Source organism: Python bivittatus, unplaced genomic scaffold (assembly GCF_059951505.1).
Source record: "Python bivittatus isolate LINGU-HERP-01145 unplaced genomic scaffold, Pbiv_v1 ctg000330_np1212, whole genome shotgun sequence".
NCBI lineage: Eukaryota > Metazoa > Chordata > Lepidosauria > Squamata > Pythonidae > Python > Python bivittatus.
Genome location: NW_028277058.1, coordinates 24,839,622 through 24,859,604, shown reverse-complemented (window position 1 = coordinate 24,859,604; position 19,983 = coordinate 24,839,622). Strand labels below are relative to the sequence as shown.

The 19,983-nt window shown below is 35.2% G+C and overlaps 1 protein-coding gene across 1 annotated transcript in view; it reads right to left on the bottom strand.

Moving 5' to 3' along the window:
- Positions 1-19,983, bottom strand: part of OTOGL (otogelin like) — a 90,345-nt gene that overhangs the window by 45,194 nt on the left and 25,168 nt on the right. The window contains exons 17-24 of the mRNA XM_088141505.1: positions 18,119-18,243; positions 17,497-17,706; positions 16,569-16,734; positions 14,953-15,027; positions 13,560-13,612; positions 12,611-12,773; positions 11,594-11,701; positions 7,688-7,826 (exon numbers count right to left, since the gene is read on the bottom strand). Of these exons, the coding sequence (XP_087997631.1) occupies positions 7,688-7,826; positions 11,594-11,701; positions 12,611-12,773; positions 13,560-13,612; positions 14,953-15,027; positions 16,569-16,734; positions 17,497-17,706; positions 18,119-18,243 (1,039 nt within the window). The remainder of the gene's footprint in view (positions 1-7,687; positions 7,827-11,593; positions 11,702-12,610; positions 12,774-13,559; positions 13,613-14,952; positions 15,028-16,568; positions 16,735-17,496; positions 17,707-18,118; positions 18,244-19,983) is intronic.

Genomic DNA, 19,983 nt, shown 5'->3' with positions numbered 1-19,983 from the left:
GGTGTTGCTAAGCAACAGGGAAACAGGATGAAAAATCCTGGCAAGTAACCAGAATGGACCTGCATTTCCAACATGAATTATACCATAGCTCAATAAAACAACTATGCTGTCCGAGTGTATTTGAAAAAGTAAGCTTAACTGTGGGTCTTAAAATCATTAGCAGTTAGCTGTATTGATGTATAATTTAATTAATATAATATGTTTAACTATTGCACCTTGTAAAATTAATCCATGAAACAAAGAGCAGTAGTTGCAATTACTAATAAAACTACTGGGGGGGAAAATCTGGAAACAATACAAAAAAGTTCCATCCAATCCCTTTCTTGCTCTGTATATTGGGAAGAAGGAAATATAAAACTGGACACCACGGTTTTTCTTGCTGCCTCGTGAGCCACGTGGAGATCATCAAGAGAAACTCCACACCCTATCTCTCTAATAATACTTCATCAGCAGCATGGATTGCCAGTGGGTTCATTACAGGCAAATGAAATATTTATTTATAATATTTCATGCTAGAATACACTTTTATACAACAGAATCCCAGGACGGGACATAAAAAATTCCAAATTTGAATGCATTATTACAAATCAAAACATTTAAAATATCAAAACAAAAAACCTACATTGATTGACATTATTCAGCATTGGTATAAAATACAATTACCTAATGTTATCACCTGTAGTTTCAACAATGAAATTACTTACTTTCTTTCATGCAAAAATACGATCTGCTTAAAGATCTTGAACAAATAAAAACATTTTGAGTTAGAACCTTTATGTGGAATTCTGGCCATTGACCATAATAAAGGATGGACTGACTTAGAATCAAGAAGAATATAGCACTGCCTGGACATATTTCCCCCAGGAAGGCAATCCAAAATTGGAATGCCACTGTAGAGAAGTCTCTATTTTTGTACATACATAGTACACATTCCCAATTCACAAAACTATGACCGGGACATCCTCAGGCTTAGTATGCAAGCAGGATGGAATAAAAAGATTTTATTTCTTTGGGTAATGGGCAGTTCTCTATATCGGAGAGTAGGAGCTAATGGAAATACCACTTTATATATAGGTATATAAAGAGCAGTTTCTGTAAATACATATTATAAATAAATTGCATAGCTGTTTATTAAAGGTATATTTTCTGTTTACCTGCCAAATGCCCTGGTTAAACCTTCCAGTAAGTAAAACAAAAGAGGCATTTCACTCCTATAAAACTTCTATAAAAATTGTAGTACATAGGATGGTACTATTTCTCTTTGATTTCAGTTAAAATCTATTATGAATGGTGCAAATGCAGCTTTTGAAGAACATACTCACAGTAAACAGTTCTCTTTTGTGTTATTCACTTGGTTCTCTTCTACTAAGAATCAGTTTTGTTATTTTATTGGATTACATTACAGCAATCCGCTCCTAATTAAAAACATGATAGCACAAAGATTAAGTTCTGGGAATGCTTGGGTATCAATTTTCGAGTAATACAAACTCTAACAATGTTTTACTGTGAGCGTCTATAGCAAAACAGGAGAAAATGCCATTCTCCTCCTACAAGGTGCTGAAAAGTCACTTAAGAAATATTCCTGTGCTCCATTTATGAAGAGATCAATGAATCTGTTTTCATAAATATTTTATTTTGTTGCCATCTAAAGCAGAATGAGGACTAGAAAAGGGGGGGAAATGTACATAATTTATAATTTAAAATATTCTGACATTTAGTTTATATACTTTTTAAATTAGTGCCAGATGCATTTATTTTTATTCTATGGAACAAGTTTGATGCTTGTATCCTCAGGCAGTAGTGCACAGTTCTATATGCATTTACATGGAAGAAAATTCAAAGAACTCTACAGGAATTCCTGACTTACAGTATAGTTCTACGGATCTGACTCAGAATTAAACTCTACTTATTTTGGGGTAAGGGTCACAGATTAGTTAAAAGAAAATTCACTTCAGAATTCAAAGGGCTGTTGTCTATTTTAAGTTATTCAGAGCATTTTTACTGACTTTGTAACTATGTGGAAATGACCAATGGAAGCCCTAAATATATGCATACGTTCCCCCTTCATAAAACACATATGTTCAGCAACTATCTAGTATGAATGACAATCCTGTCATAGAACCACAACAAATGCTTTATTCCCATGAAGACTATGGAAAATTCTCATAGCAATAGGCTGAGACTACAGCAGTTTTTGCAGTGTTAAAATAGAACCTAACCCTGACTGAAGATTTATCAAGAACATCATTAGGATTGTCAAGGTGAAATCAGTTAAGAACATTTATCAATCAAGGTGAAATAATATTTAAAGAAGAAAAAAGTGCAGATTGCAATGTGACAGATCCATCATGCATTAAATGTGACCGTGCTAACCATTCATAGAATAAAGCACCATTAAGAAAAGATGCTTATTCAGAAAATGCTAGTTCAATTCTATAACTTGTGGTACAAGGAAAAAACAATGTTCAACAGTTCTTGCACCAATGAAATGTCACTGTTGCCCTTCAAGGTAATTTCTAGAGGAGTAACTCAGGACACTATAGCTGTACTGAGTAAAAATCTGTCAAGAGTTAGGACAGAGTGAAATGGAGAGCAGAAGAGAGAATGGTTGCAACATATCAGGTAAGTACCTTACATGGCCTACAAACATCTAGCAATCACCAGATGGCAGCAAAGAGTTGGAGGTTTTGTATCTCTTTACTACCACTTACAGGTTGTTTGGATTTTTGCAGCCCAGATACAATAGCTGAATAGTTTAAACTTAAAAATGCCAAAAGGAAGATGAGGAAAGTTTCTCTCTCCACCTGGGTTGTACTTTCCAAATGTCAGGATATCTTTAATAGAAATTACAATATTTGTATTAAATCTTCTACCATAGATCTTCCTCTGCCTCCAGCGATTTTTATTGTTAATGCATTTCAGCAAAAATAAAAAGAGCCTTACAACCTCTTAAAGCAAACATCTCAAATGTTCTCTTCCAACTTTCTATATGCGATATTTGCTTCCTTCATACAACCTTTATATTGTATTTTAATTGATTTACCTCTTCTGTAAACTGCCCAGAGTTGCTTTTTAACAAGATGGGCAGTGACAAATTTGATAAATAAAATAAAATAAAATAAAATAAAATAAACCTAACATTAAAAGAGAGCTAGAAGTATATTAAACTGTGAAGCTTAGGTTTTGCATTACATTCCAGTATGTTTGCAAGCCTAAAGAAATGCTGGCTGGTGTATCTGAAAGGGTATCTCTTCCCATGTGCCTCACACTCACACACACTTTTACCCTAGATCTTCCTTTTCAGAACTATAGTTGGCAGTAATGATATCTGCAGCCTTTTCTAACTGGTCTTTCTAGGGAGAGAATAACAAATAAAAGCCACTGTTATTTTTCTCTCCCCAAGATGATCAACTTTTGTTTTCCTCCAGTTTAAAACTGGGAAAATCTAATTTTCTTCCCCTCGCCCCACCTTTGGTCTGGAAGATTGCTGGAAACAATTTAATAAACCTCTTTTTAAAAATATTAGATCTTTGGAACAAATGCTATTTTGTTAAGAGGATTTATTAAACTTTAATCTAGAGCTTTAAAGCCTTCAACAACAAGGCAGAAGACACTAAAGCAGATAGCTAGTTAAATTCAAATATGTAAAATGTAACAAACATATTTTTATAAAGATTTCCTTTAAAAATTGGTATTATTCAGAAGAATTATATTATTAACTGTCTGAAAGAGTTAAATTATCATATTAATGAATTGCACTAGACAGCCAATGCTAAAGAAACAGAATATTTCTCACATAATAGGGAAATAAACATCCTATTCGGCTTGAAAGATTTGGTTGACATGAAGTTTTAACAATCTCAGGTTCTACCAAATGAGTTAACTTATTGCAATGAAAGTCAATATCCCCTAAAAATAGTTTTCCACTCTTTGTCTGACAGTGTTAAGCAACACAGAGATTTCTTTCATAGCTGGGTAATGCAGAACGATCACATTTTTCAATGTCTTTCACTACAGAGCCTTCACTCTAAAATCATTATTACCAAAATTGTAAAATGTATTTACAGTGAATATCAAGAATATGAAGATCACAGACTGAGAAACTGGGGGTTGCTGGGCATGACTGAAATTGGGGCACAATGCAATGCAACTATTAAGATGACTTGCCTCTTCACATAATGGCTGCCTTGAATAAGCATTACCATTAGAAAACATCTATTTCCTAGAAGACACAGTACCATCTTGCTGTTGGTACTTACCCTTTTTCTCTGGGTCAGCGAGCATGCTTCTAACTAAAGCACTGCATTGCAACAATTCACTAAATTCATATTTTTAAGAATATTTACTGGACCTAAAAAGGGCCTAGAATAATTCTTGAAAATAAAGATGAAGCTAGAAATTGCTATTTACTAGTTTCCAATTGTTTAAATTAAAATAATTAAGAATAATTAAAATGACAAGGGAGGTGTTATAAGTACCATATTTTGTATTCCTGACTGATCAGATAGGTAGACTATCTAATTTTATATGTTTGTAGACAAGGGCAGCCCTGACAATAATCAGGGTGAAACAATCACTCATATGACAAATATTCAGAGGCAAGAGCAGATGTCTTTCATGAACTTCTCTGTTGTTTGTGTCATCTCTACGTTAGAGGGCTACTTCAGTATAATATATGACTCTATCCACAGGCAATACTGAAAGAAGATTCAACTACCCATCCAGTAAGTTTTGAATACTGAGATACCATGATATTTTGTGTCACGCAATATACAATCTTGTATCGGGCTTATGTACATTAGAGCAAAAGACTGGACAGCCCATAATCAGAGTATATTAAGCTCTTTATTTTAATTAATATCAACTTAAGCAAGTGCAAAGTATAATTAGCTGTTGTGCAACCTATACTTAAAACCAGGATATTAAAACTTCTAACTCACCTTCCCTAGATCTTTATTCGTAAAACAAGCAGGTGGAACTTATTAAACTTTATTAAAGCGTTACGCCTCTTTTCTACAGTAGGATATAACAATCACTCAAAATGGAACAGATGAAGCAAAATGCATCAGATTCCAAAAGGCTCATGGCCAAATCAAATAATGCCAAGTAAACACACAGACATCAATTACAAAGGAAATATATACATAAATAAGATGGAGACTGGAGTTAAGGAAATTATACTTCTATTGTGAAAGAAATTAGTTCAGTGATAATACTTGGTGGCTATATATCTCAAACACTGCATTATGAGTCCACACCCTTTTTAGTGCATACTTGTTCACTCAGCAGAAATAGCTTAGTTATCTAAGTGTCAGGTGAATGTGACAACCATATAGTTGAAAACTAATTATGTCTAACTGATTAGTAAACATAGATTAACAGACTATCTGAACCTCCACCCAGGATCACAACAGCTGATGGTGAAAGAATGCAATGATGTAACCCTGATTTTCTTTTTTTTCAGTATCATTTATTTCCCTGGCCATATATGATGCATATAAAATACGTGGTCCTGCTATTTCTCTTTGCCTGGCATTTGCTGTGCCAAATCTCTCCCATGAAGGTGCAGTTTGTTGTAGTCTGAGAATACCTGGCTTAGACTACAGTCTATGAACTTTCTGTAAAGAAATCCTTCAACAGTTGCATATGGTCCAAACACTAAGAACAAATTAGTTACTTGTTTGAAATAGCTGATTGTCCTTTTTTTCAAAAAAGGCAAAGTTTGAAAAGACTTTTAGATAGGTGAGAATTGCACCTGTCTAAAAAATAAAAAGGCTAATTCTAATAGCATCATTCCACACAGACAGCATTTTCATCACTTGAGTCATCTTGCTTGTTAGATAAAAGAGTTGCAGGCAATGTGGCACCTATCCTGGTTTTTTGTCAATGCCAACTTCTTCCTTGAACTTTAGAACTCCTGATGCTCCAAGTAGAATAAGTAGTATAGCTTCATGGCACAAGATAGGAGATTGCTTACATGCAAATCACATACCTGGGAAATCATTAATTTGCTTTCTAAGCATTGATTTTGGAAAGAGAAACAGACATAAATTGCATGCCTCCACTACAAATCCTGGTTCATTAAATTGCCATGCAGCCGCTGCCCTCCAAATGTGTTAGACTTTGCAAGTTCCATAGGCATATAATATGATACAAAAACGACAAAATGTGTGTCACATCGTTATGATGCAAACCCTAGCCTTTATACTTCTGTACCAACATCTGATGCAATCATCATTTAGGTTACGTCACAACATTGTGATGAATGTTTTGTCATTTGTTTCCCTCTCTTTGCCCCTACAGATAACTCTGACTGGTTGGAAAACCTATTTTAGAGCATCCAGCCAGCATCTCTGGAAAAGATGGCCCTATGGGAGTTCTCTTTACTTAGGATTTTAGCATGCCTGAAGGAGCAACGTGAAAGCTATGTAGCAATATGTATTCCTTGAATGTTGGCTAACCAGTTAAAACTGGTTTAATTTTCTTGCACTTCATGCATCTGTAAGTGAATAATATATGTGTACAAAACTTTCAGTGATAAAAAATGATAAAGATCTTTTATTTAAACAAAAACTTAACGCTGTCTGTTGCTGGGATGATGTATGATTTCATTATCATTATTTTTAATTTAATTTAATTTGATTTAATTTGATCAATTTAATTTAAAATGATTTACTGTGGATATTTTATGTGTTTGGTTACAGTGTTAACTGCCAGGAGTAGTTGTGAAATACCGCAGGATACAAGAATGATAAATAAATAAAAACTTGAAAAACTAAAAACAAGACGCAAAAGATTTCACTTTTGACCATGCATATATAAATTAAATAAATAAATAAATAAATAAAAACTCCTTTTTGCTGCTATCTATGAAGTAAATTAATTTTAGATATCAGCTTAAGATCTGCTGCTGTGGGAGTTGGTCGCTTGGTGCTCAGATTGATGAGTGGTCTGGTAGCCACTTCCAAAACAATCAACAGCTACAGATGTCTGCCTTCATGAAAGAGGCAGGCCTCCTTCTCTATATATTGAAAAAGCACCCGAAAATGTACAAAATCTTGCTGGCTTAACTTGCCTACATGCAGGTTTCTCATTTGGAAGTAGAGTACTTGCTAGAACTTTTGTGTTGTTCACCTTTTTGCTAAGAAATCTTCCTTATCAAAACTTGTTCTTTGAATTAACAGTTCTAGTCCAGGTAGCTGTAAAAGTCTGACAACTGCTGAAAAACATAGAAAGTAAAGCAAGTTCTTGCTTAAAATGGACCCATGGTACTTTATGAGCACCGTGTTTTGATAAAACTACTGTATAAGGAACAGCATCCATTGGTTGCTGGCTGTTGTCGGGTGACCCTGTTTCATTAGAAATCTGTGATGTGCTAATTGAAAGTATTATTTCATTGGCAGGAAGAAATGATCATATTAAATACATATAACAGAGGGCAGAGAAGTACCTGAAAGTATGCATAGAAAGATTTGCACTTGTACTATTTTGTGTCCACTCTATAGTAAATAATTGGTCATGAAGAACTTTGTTAAAGACTCTTTGAAAATCAAAGTAAACCGGGTGATCTCCATCCACATAGCTGTTGACACCCCCCAAAACTCTGGAAGGTTGATGAGATAGAAATTCTTATTCTGCATACAAGAAATTGAAAAAGGTAAAACAAAGAAACAAAAAGTCTACTTACCTTTATCAAATAAATCTGGCAGTCACTGACATAATCATATTCTAGTCCATCAAAAGTATAATAATGTCGATCTCCATAGACTGTACATACAGCAGGACAAGGATAGTACGTGCAATTAAATATCCCACGTCGGCAAATACTGGGATGGGGTGGGGGAATCAAGATTTTCTTATTGAAAAATAGATATACTCTTTTGTCATGAATCACAAAATAATAGAATTTACTACAGCGCAATATATTTTTGCAATATAACTCCTTTTTGCATCGCTCTTTACAGGGCAGGTCCTATCCAGATGCATTTACATCTCCAGGTTTCTTCTGGCAAGGAAATGTTTGCAAAAGAACAAATTGTGCATTTTATACTTTTGAAACGAGATTCCACCAACAAATAACCACCTCAATATTCTTAATGCACCGTGGTACTGTATATTATAACCAAATGTATCCACCTGGCATATCCATATATTACAAAAGGCATAAAGGGACATGTAGAATGATAAAAAATCAAAATGCCAATGTTTCGTTTTAGAAAGTTTAATTCACATAACATATTGCATACTTCATTAAATAACCACTTTGAGTAACGTTTATTATCATGAGATTTTATGCTCAAATTATATTTAGCTCTATGAACAACTTTATTTAAACTCTACATATAAAATTTATTGGCTGTTTATTTATTTAACTTAGTTTTGTTTAACTTGATTATCTTATCTTATCTTATCTTATCTTATCTTATCTTATCTTATCTTATCTTATTATTTTTATTTTTTAATTCCATTTAAATCTAAATTAAATCACATTAAATTAAATTTTGTTCCAATCCTGCCCAGGTCTTCATCTTGGCTCCATTCACCAAAGATTGGACACATCACTAATATGCCAATATACTAATAAATAGCTTTAGGTCCAAAAAGTGTTGCTGTGTCCTGTACAACATTTTATATACAATCATATCTTCCCTTACTCTCTTTTTTTTTAACCTAAATGTCTTCAGTGCCATCACTGATTTATTCCAGTGCATGGAATATGATTGTTGTTCCTTTTCTATATGTTCTTGAGCTCTGTAATACTTACTTTGTGCTGCAGTGACCATAAGTGTACATAATATTCCAAATATATTCATATCCTATACATGTGTGAATTCTGCATTAATAATAGATTTTATATCCAATTTCTTTCCTAATTATCTCCAATACACTTGTAGATCTTGAGGATGTGGGTAGGGTGAGTGGAGAGATCTAGGTAATCTCTTGCCTAGTTGACCCTTGCCCTTCCTTGCTGGCTCAAATTCAAGATAGGTGATCAACACCTCATTCATGTGGTCTTTGTATGCTTAAAAGAGGCCGTTATAAGTTATAAGGTTTCTTTAATTGAAAAAGCTCCCCCTTGACCCAAAAGATCTTTTTAATTATAAGAAAATCTCAAATATTCCATTCTTGGCTAAGGTAACTGAGTAAGTGGTAGCCTCACAGCTCCAGATACATTTCGATGCAAATGTTTTTCTGAACTTATTTCAATCAGAATTTTGTCTGGTATATAATGCTGAGACTGGTTTGGTTCCCCTGGCAGAAAACCTATACTGCACATTAGGTGGGAAGCATGCAACCCTGCTGTTAATTCTCTTGCAACTTACAGTAACACAGGCCATGGAATCTCTCTGGACTGTTTGAAGGATTGGCCCTTTGGAATAATCCTATACACTGGTTCCAGTCTTTCCTTTCAGGAAGTGCCCAGAAGGTGGTATGGGGGAACTATATTTCAATGCCCACTGTAAATTCTACAGGGTTCTGTGTTGTCTCCTATGCTCTTTAACATATACATGAAACCATTAGAGTTTCATGACAACGTTTACATGAAACCATGAGTGCTACATTGGTGTGCAGGTGCACCCGGGCACATGTATGCTATAGAGTGCAGGCAGGGAGATCTCATACTCCATAGCAGGCTCCTTGGGAGAAAAAGCAGTGGAAGTGACTTACGGGAGTGACTTGCGACCTTCCCTGCTGGCTTCCCTATTGCCTTTGCTTGTGGGAAGCTGGCAGGGAAGGTCACAAATGGTAATCACATGACCATGGGAAGCTGCAACCATTGTTAAATGCAAGCCGGTTGCCAAGCACCAGAATCATGATCATATGACTGAGGGGGTGCTGTGACAGCCGGACCTTCGAGGACTAGTTGTAAGTACCACTCGTTCAGCACTGTCGCAACTTTGAACAGTCACTGAACAAGTGGTCGTTAACAAGGACTACCCGTACAGGGATCATATAATGCTTGTATTAAAATGTCTGCACTGGCTACCAGTTGCCCACATGACCCAATTTAAGAAGCTTGTGTTAACTTTTAAAGCCCTAAAAGGCTTAGAACCTGATTAACTACAGAACTGTGTCTCTTGCTATGAACATGCCTGGCTACTTAGATCAACAAGAGAAGCCCCTCTGAAGATAGTCCTGCTGTCAGAAGCTTGACTACTGGGTACACAGGAAAATCCTTCTCCTGTATAGCTCCCAGACTGGATTGGAATACCACTCTCCCAGTATTTAGGAATGTGGTAAAAATTAATGTCTTTCATCAAGCATTTAATTTGATTATTTTAATGATTGATTTTAGTTGCATTAATTTTGTTTGGATGCATATGCATTTATTTATTTATTTATTCATTCATTCATCCATCCATCCATCCATCCATCCATCCATCCATCCATCCATCCATCCATCCATCCATCCATCCAATGTTTATGGCCACCCATTTCAACAAGTGACTCTGGGCAGTGAAAAGAATTAAAATAAAATAAAAACAAACATTACAAAAATTAAAATACAAAGCAGTTGAGAAACAATAAACCCAAATCACTAACACAACTAAGAAGTGGGTCCCTGCACACACTCGGAGCCCCAGACCCAGGCACAGACCCAGGTCTTTAGGGCCTTACAAATGGCCAGCAGGTTTGGGGCCATCCTGATCTCCAGAGGGAGAATGTTCTATAAGGTGGGTGCTACAGCAGAAAAGACACACAAACACACACACACACACACAATTGGTGCTGGAACAAACAGAATAGAATAAATTAATTAAATACATCTGCCTCAAAGCAATTTCTTGCTGCATCAAGTTTTCCTTGAGCTATCCATCACAATCCCAAGATCTCCTCTTGACAGTCATTTCCAATGTAAATTCCATCATGAATTTAGTATTTTTCACCCCAAGATGCAACATTTTATATGTACTGAATATTTGCTATTTGCATGTTCATGCCACAGTTTGGTGAGATCCTTTGATGGTCTTCATGTACATTTATGTTTTAACTGGCTTTAATACTTTGGTGCTTTTGGCAACGTGGTCATTTATGAAGTTGAAAAACTTTAATACTAAGACAAGCATTTGGAAGACCCCACAATTTACATTCATGCATTGTAATAATTATTAATATATTCCTATTCTCTGCAAAAGATAGATCGATTATAGGACTCACCATATTATATGAGGGACCTTTTTTTAAAAAAACTACTTTCTTGTTCACTTATTAATCTATATTTTAAGCGTCTTGTCTATTTCCTTAAGTCTTATTTTTGCTACTAAGTTTTGAAAGAGAAATAAGACTCTTGTGCATTTCCTACTCGGATATGTCCATTGATTGATTGATTGATTGATTGATTGATTGATTGATTGATTTAGGCAGAATGAAAATGATTTGCCATTGATTTATTCTGGGGTATTTTTTTGAGTTCCCAATGTAACTTACAGCCCATCAATGTATGACCCTACTTAGTTTTGGGATTTTTTACATCAGTCATTGTTAAATTATTTTAAATCATTACATAATCAAAAAACACATGCATGACCATGTCACAACTTATGTAGTACTAAAATTAATTACATCATTAAAATATAATAATCTCACTTACCAGGTATAACAAGGGGTAGCTAACACTTCACCTGACATATACTCCCAATCCTTCCACATACACGGACAACTATCTGGCACGTAACATTTTCCTTTATGCTCAGCCATCCTTTGAAATAGTAAAAACATAAATTTTAAGAAATTAACTATCCATATGTATTTGTAATCATCTTTTTATAGAAAACAGTGGATTTAAGTTCTGTTCCAGTTGACTCAATGGTCACAAAGTAGTGCAGAGATAGCTTTTGAGTCCTATAGGAATCACCATTAAGCCAGATGGTAAATACATTTTAAAACAGGAAAATAGGAAAGTTGGAAGGTATAGAATCAGTGGAATCTTTACACATAGTTTTATGGTGAAATGGGCAAGCAGATTTCAACCATCCTCAATTAGGCTGTAGTGCATGTTTTGATGTTTTCAGGTTGCCCCTAATACACTCAGAAAGGAGAAGGAGAAGTAACTGATACACAGTGGCTGAAAATGTGTTTACCTGGAATTATTTCCATCTTAAATAAAACAGTTCTCATAATAGACAGATAGGAGATGTCAAATGAAACTAGATATTAAAATAAATAAAATTGGAGTTTATTTTAGATGGCTTACTGGGTTAAAAATATAAGTAAAGAAAAATCAGATGGAATATATTTAACTAATACTTTAAGGGGATATATTCTCAGTAACTTAAGTCATAACTTCGAATTGTGTATTTGCAAGCTGCATATATAACCAAAAGGCTCATTCTTGATTTACTAAGTTAAGATATGATCATTCAAACCAATATATACATCTTTTTGATTCCAGAAAGTCTCCCCGTATATTTCTAAACAAAGCCGTTTGAGGCCTCCAATACATTCTTATCTAATAAAAATGAAGCCTATAGCACTGCTGTTGAAATTTCTTTGCATTCATACTGATTGGGAACAATTAACAATAATACAGTACCCAGAGAAAGATATATTCATCTGATCTTTGAATACAATTGCCGCATCCCATGCTCTGACTTTTGCTATCACTTACCCAGGGGGGCAGATGCAACCACTCAAACATGGTGGAGAAGGTGTACAGGTAAAGTTCATAGCAATGTTTGTACATGTTAGTTCACAGTTTACTCCAGCTGATGTCAAGCCAGGTACATGAGACTGGCAGTCATAGTAGATCTTTCCATCAGGACATGTGTGCACTATGAATATGAAATGCAAATGATATATAATCTGCTTTACTTCACTCTCCCTTTAATTTAACTTACAAGTGATTAGGTTTGCTGGCTAACATTGTAAATTTTCAGTAATATGCCCCAACTTAATATCATTCAAATTTCATGTACAATAGTAATTTTAAAAAAGATTAAGCCTTCTTCAAATTGAGTTCAACTTTTCATGGGCACATTTGTGACTTATCTAGGATTTTTATTATTATTATTATTATTATTATTATTATTATTATTATTATTATTATTATTTTCCCAATTTCCTAGTCTAGCCTATAGCCTTGGGTCTCTCTGACAGCTCCTACCCAAGTACTAACCAGGCCCAACCCTTTTTAGCTTCTAAAACTAGATAAGGTTGGCCAGCTACTGCAGTACTTTTCTTAAATTGTAGGTGGCTAACATTCTCCTGTCTAAGGCAGTTTCTCAGCCTTGGCAACTTTAAGACGTGTGGACTTTAACTTCTAGAATTCCTCAGCCAGTATGCTGGCTGGAGAATTCTGGGAGTTGAAATCCACACGACTTAAAGTCACCAAGGTTGAGAAACACTGGTCTAAGGACATATGGAAATGCTGTAGGGCTGAAAATAATGGCTTACACAAGAGCCATGCAGAAAAAGGTTTGGTAAGCACAGTTAGAGATATGGGTACAAACTTAAATCCCTTCCTTAGAAGTTGAATAGCTGAACATAATTCCCACAAAAAAGAAAGCTGACCAAGACATATTTGGGAATTGTTATTCTAAATGAGTCAAGAAAGTTACCTGCAGGAACAGCTGCCACTTCATCGCATTTCATTGTTCCATTTAGACATTGGCTAGTCAATGTACATTAAAAAAAAAAAAAAGTTTAATAAGAAAACTATTCCCCTGATGTCATTATTTTAAACTGCTTACTACGTAATATTGATATGCTAATATGTATATTATCAGCATAACTGGCAGAACTGGTGGTAACTCACAAGGATATTCCCTCAATCTCCCCCAAAGCTCTATCAGAGGGTTCCCTAGTTCTCTGAAGCATATGGATATGCATGCAAAGCATAAGGAAGAAGAATCTCTTCCGCCAGCATATACTATTCTGTCAGTGATTGACACTGGTGAATGCAACCATTATGTTTAGATGTCATAATAATTTAATTAAAACCTTCAAATTTTGTTTTATTATATTATTTGATCCTTTAGCTTTACATACCTAGTAGTGGTACATATGATTCAGTTATCCATTGGACTTAGGCAATTTTAAAAAAAACACAAAAACTACTAAGTGAATCGGCCCCATAACCACTCTGTAATGGGACTAGATTTTCCATATACTTTGTTTATCTATCAGAACATGTTGTGTTCTGAAGATAAATCAGGTGTTAGCCACTGTATTTCCTGATTACACCAAAGTCCACATCTGAACTAGGGTTATGAATTTACTCTGTTGGTAGATTTTAAGGCCCCATAGGCTAAATTGGCCAGTAATCTCCCCAACCACCAATAGCTCAAGGCAGTCAATTATGACAAAAGCCAGGCCCAGTTTCCTAGCTCATAAAGTACATATGTCCTTTGCAGGACATGAAGACTGAATCTATCTCATATTTTTGTTTCAATGGATGTTCCATTATTTTTACCCTAATGAGTACTGATATATTTAATTATATATATATCTTGATGATTTTTAAAGATCAATGGGTAAATTTTGTCACAACCAACTCTTGCTTTAAGATGCTAAATCTAGGAGGACTTCCCACAAATCACATTCCTAAGTGAATTCATTTGTAAGGTGTAACAAATGGTTAAGTGGCTTGACATATAAAAACAAGCCCACATTTCCACAGAAATATAAACAAACTATTTTTCCTGTGCTTGGCCAAATAGTAAAATAAGTTTACTTGGTATATTGGATAGTAATCATACAGAGAAGTGTTTAAATAAGATGCATCCAGAAAGAAAAACAAGTGAGTGTTTATTCTTCCATAATAAATCACAGTTTACCATAATAGACCACAGTTTTACTATAATATTAAGAAGAAAAAGCAGGAAATTATTTAGGAAAACATACTAAATGTATATAAAATTAAAACAGGCCTGCATCTAACTCAAAAATTAAATGCACAAAAACTCAATCTACAAATTCAGTCAAAATGAAACTCTTGAAATCAAAACTTACCATGACCCTGATGGTGTGGGCAAAATTTCTCCAGGCTGAAAACTTCTGCCTTTATAATAACATCGACAGCTAGCCCTGATTTTTTAAAAACATATATGGTTCAGATATAATACAACATTATAGAAAAGAATAATCCTTTGTGTTGGTTTATGCCAGCGATTGTCAAGTATGATTTTTGAGTCACCAGAGGTTCTCAAAGGGCCACCAGATGGTTCACTGTAGCCTTACTACATTCAGGTGCCAAAGATTGCTTGTCATCTTTGCCCCATTGCATCTCAGCCCCACCTCAACCGTACACCAGCACCAGCAACAAAAAACTGGAACAACTTAGCAAGTTTGCATTAAGATTTGTTATTATAGCAAGGAGTATATAAAATAATTAATAATTCTTAAGGTTGGAATAATTTTGGAGTACAAGAGTACAACACCTTTATAAATGAAGGGATGGGAAGGCATACACAAATGCAGCCATGATTATTATCTTATTTACTATAAAGAAATAAAAAACTTCCCATATTCTTAAGGAAGAAAACATAGAAAGGTAGGTGTTTGCTCAATTAGGTGGTCTCCACATTTCTGAATGTTTATTTAGTGGTTCAATAACTGCAGAAAGTATGACAAATGCTGGTTAATGCTATGGTGCTCAGAATTGAGTTTAAACTCAGCACCTTCACCCTGATGTAACAGTACCAAGTTACTCTGCTCCATTTGTAATTTGGGCTTTTGCCATGCATCTCAATACTAGTAGTATGTAAAAGTACAGATAGCCTAGAGCTGAGCTTGGCTTCTCATGGCTGCACTGATACAGTTTTCTTGGCACTTTCCAAAGTGGTTTATCATTAACTTCCTCTGCTTTGTTTGTTTGTTTGTTGATTCTCCAAACTAGCTAACAGGTCTAGAATTCAAAAATAGTCTCTCATGTAAGTACTGCTTAGCTTCTGAGATCAACCAAGGTTAGCTAGGTGCTGCCACCTGCTGAGGCAAATTCTAGTAGGATGCTTTAAGAACATAAAAACAGCCCATTTTAGTCCAGTATTTCATTTCTCACAGTGCCAACCAGATACTTCTGGGACACATGACCCCCAATCTGGAGGTAATTTTGAGTCTTAAACAGTCCTGTCCTCCAGGAATTTATATCCAATTTTCTTTAAAGCCACCCAAGTTATTGTCTCTCATCACATTTTGTGGTAATGAATCCCACAGGTTAATTATATGCTACATGAAAAAGTGCCTTCTTTTGTTCCTAAATCTATTTATCAGCTTCATTGGATGACTTGATCCTACTGTTCTGAGAGATGGTGAAAAACATTTGCCTGACTATGCAAGATTTTATACATCTCAATCATGTTCTTCCTCAGTTGCCTTTTGTCCAAACTATTAAAAGCCTCAAACGTTCCAGGCTTTTCTGACAGGAAAAATGTTTGAGTCCCCTGATCATGTCAGTTGCACTCTTCTGCATTTTTAACCCTAACCCTAATCCTTTTCCAAATGTGGCAACTGAGCAGAGACATGATGCTAAACCTAAGAGTTTGTTTCTTCCTCCTAAACATAGAGTTATGGTAGCATGGCTTTGTGCTAGCTTAAAAATCCATTTAACTAAATTTGCTATAGCTTACATTGGCACACAAAAATTAATAGATTCTTCAAAGTATTTTCCTTCAGGACAGTTACAGCCTTCAGCGCAGTCGTAATCACAAGCATCCAGAAGAGAAAGGGAAGAACAGGAGTGCTCACAGAAGGAGGAACATGGGTGATACAGCATTCCGCTTCTGCATACTAATGCTATGGAGATACATCATATTGCAAAAATGTCAGAAATTATCTACAGGTACAAAAAGAGCATGAAATCTTCTCTCTTTGTTAATCAAGTCTACTCTAGGGTCACTTTAGAACAGAAAGATGTCTTTAAAAATGCCCTTCAGACACTTTGCTTGAGAAACTGATTACATAATAGATGGCAGACAAACGTAGGTAATATTCATAAAGCAACATGTTTGGCAGGATGGTGGTGGGGGAAAAGTGTTTTAACCACAAATACTTGCCAGGCAGCCATTCTCCCATTGGATCTCAAAGAAAAAGAAATCCTATTTTCAAGTTGGAAAGTCATCAGCCCATGCTGCATTTTAAATTACCTAATTTGAAATGCAAGCACACTCACTTCCATACACAGTACACCAACACCAACATACATGTGTATGCACAAACACATAGATATATTCATTAGGCAATAGGAAGCTAAAAATTGTCAGGCTTGTGTCTTCTTCTATAGAGCTATAGTAAGTTGGGTTAAAGCTATCTTAAATTATCTACTTTTTACTCTACACAAATAGTCTGACACATTTTGAGTAACTACCTAGATCCAAAGTAATAACCAGCTTCACCTTATTGACTTGATCAAGAAATAAAGGAATTCAGATCAGGTCATATCTGGTTGGTATTCTCATAAGTGTTACTAATTTTAAGTAGAATTGCTATTATTTTGAAGTTGCATTCATTTTAATTGTTTATATTTTTCAATTCAAAAATCATTTCTGTGTTACTTACCACAGTTTGAAACATGAGATCTGAAGTCTATAGTAATCCCATGCTTGCTGCAAATATAAGCATAGTGTGCAAATGCATTACACAAGCAACTTCTCCCACATTTGCAAGCATCAAAGCGACATAGCTGGTAATATAATCCTGGACTGATGTATATATGACATGGAGCAAAGAGTTCTTGATTGATGAGATCACACTGGGATGCGTATGCAACTATGAAAAAGTGACATTTGGCTTATTACAATGCTTATTATATTAAAGCCCAAAAGTAACTGGCAAAAAAAAAATAAAAATCCAATAATAGATATTACACCAAAACTGGAAGCTGATCAAAATATAACACATGCAAACATATCAGCGTAGTGTCCATCCCACTGACTTAAATAAGAATAAACCAAAGTAAGTAAAATGTCTTCAATGGCCAGTTAAAACAGTAATATGTAAACAAATATGAGAGACAGAATTACCTTTACCAAAAATATGGAACAAAGTAAAGATCAAAGGAATAGTTTTAAATCATCAGGAGGTAGGAAAAAAACCCAGACACCAGATAAGAGTTGTAATCTAATAATATAATTATGATAAAATTTAGATTTAAAAATCTCCAAGTAAATGAAAAGTGCACCATTTTGTTGGTTAATGTTGCAAGGATCAACCACAGGAATATTGACAGGCACTTGACATGCTGAGGAAACCTTCCATGCGTTAGCATGAAGTTGTGGAGTTCCTTCAATCATTCCTGATGGGGAGCTAAGTGGGGAAATGAGAACAATTAAACAAAAGAATCAGACTGTCCAGGAAAATATACTTAACACTAGAATATTCTGTTTTCTCCTGAGCTATGCCTATATGGAAAATTTCTATGCTATCATGGTGGTTATGTGGACCTTTAAATGGTGTGACTTCATATTCAGACCAAGATGGGACTGTGTCATGCAGAACTTCAGCTGAACATTTCCAATTGTACTGTTTCAAATGCTGACCTTGCCAGTCCCTCAGTCTATATTCTGAACTATTGTGCATTAGCACAGCAATTATACAAATGCCATTCTTTGCAGAATTTCATGTACTGAGTCAGCACATTAAAAAGAAAAAAACAGAACCAGAACCAAGGCTACTTGACCTGGGTATCATAGGCATTTTGACACAATTTCCCTTTTGGGATACCACTATATTGTGGCACAATTTCCCTTTTGGGATACCACTATAAGACAGACAGACAGACAGACAGACAGATAGTGCCACCAATGTTGTTTCGGTCCTGTGCCCAGACCTGATTCCTGACTGAAGTGGTACAGATAATCCACTTCCTTCAGCATTCTTCGATGCTGCAGAGGGCTCTGTTTACTTCCTCAGCACTCACAGGATCAAGCTCACCCCAGGATACCTCACAAGCCTCAGCTTGCCTAGCATAGCTTCCATCAAGCTCTAAGCAAATCTGTGACTTTGTCCTCCAGATGCTTAGAAAATCCCTCACAGTAGTCCAGCACAGGGAGGACAGTACAATAGCAGCATTCCCTTACATCCAGTTATCTGGGGGATAATACTCCTCAATGCCAACAGATTCTTCTGAATTACACATGTCACTCCAATTCCCCTTTCCTGAGTTTACAGCTGATGCAGAACCCAAACACTCCTCTGCTCCCAACCAGATTTTAGTATAAGCCATGTCTGCCTTCTCTCCCATTTAAATAAATAGCTCCAAATTAGCAGCAATCATAGCTTATTATAAGACTAATTCTATAGCTGTTTAGTACAATTATGTCTGCATCTGACAGAACACTTTGTGTTTAGAAAGCTAAACAAACCTCCTCTGCCTTTTAAGACTGCAACAACATAAACATGTATATGGTGCAGTATGGAAGACTGAGTAAACACTCCTTTAAAAAAAAAAAAAACCTGTCTGTAACAAAAATTATAATTCAGGGCTTTTTATAAGAAATGAACAAATACGTAAAAATAAAAATTGAAAACTGTTCTTAAGGGTGTACAGAGAATAAACAAGGCTGCTAGTTTTGTCCAAGTTTGTAATTCTTCCCTTGCTATTTTCTTCAAAGAACATTTTGTTGACCATCAGCTTAAGTCAAGGGTTGGTGAAAAGAGTACCCAGACTCATTTTTAATTTCTATAATATACTGATAACTTCAGAGTGCTAGTGAAAGAGAGAACGTGGAATTCCCTCCCTGCTTATTTGTGGTTTGTGTTTAAACTTATAAGTTTCCATGCCAACTGCAGATTCCTTTGATCAACTAAACATTTGTTGAATTGTGCTGCTGGTTCTTGTCTGAGGCTGTTATTCTTGCTCTCCTTTAAAATGGCTTTAATCTCTTCTATCTGAAAACTTTTTTATTGCCTTTTGTAATTTTAGATGTGTTTATTATTCTTTCTTTTACTTCTACAGTGGGATTATTTTTATAAATGAAATATAAAAGCATTTGTCAAGAAAATACAGCTCCTCTGAATTTAAAAAATGGTTAAACTTTTTTTTAA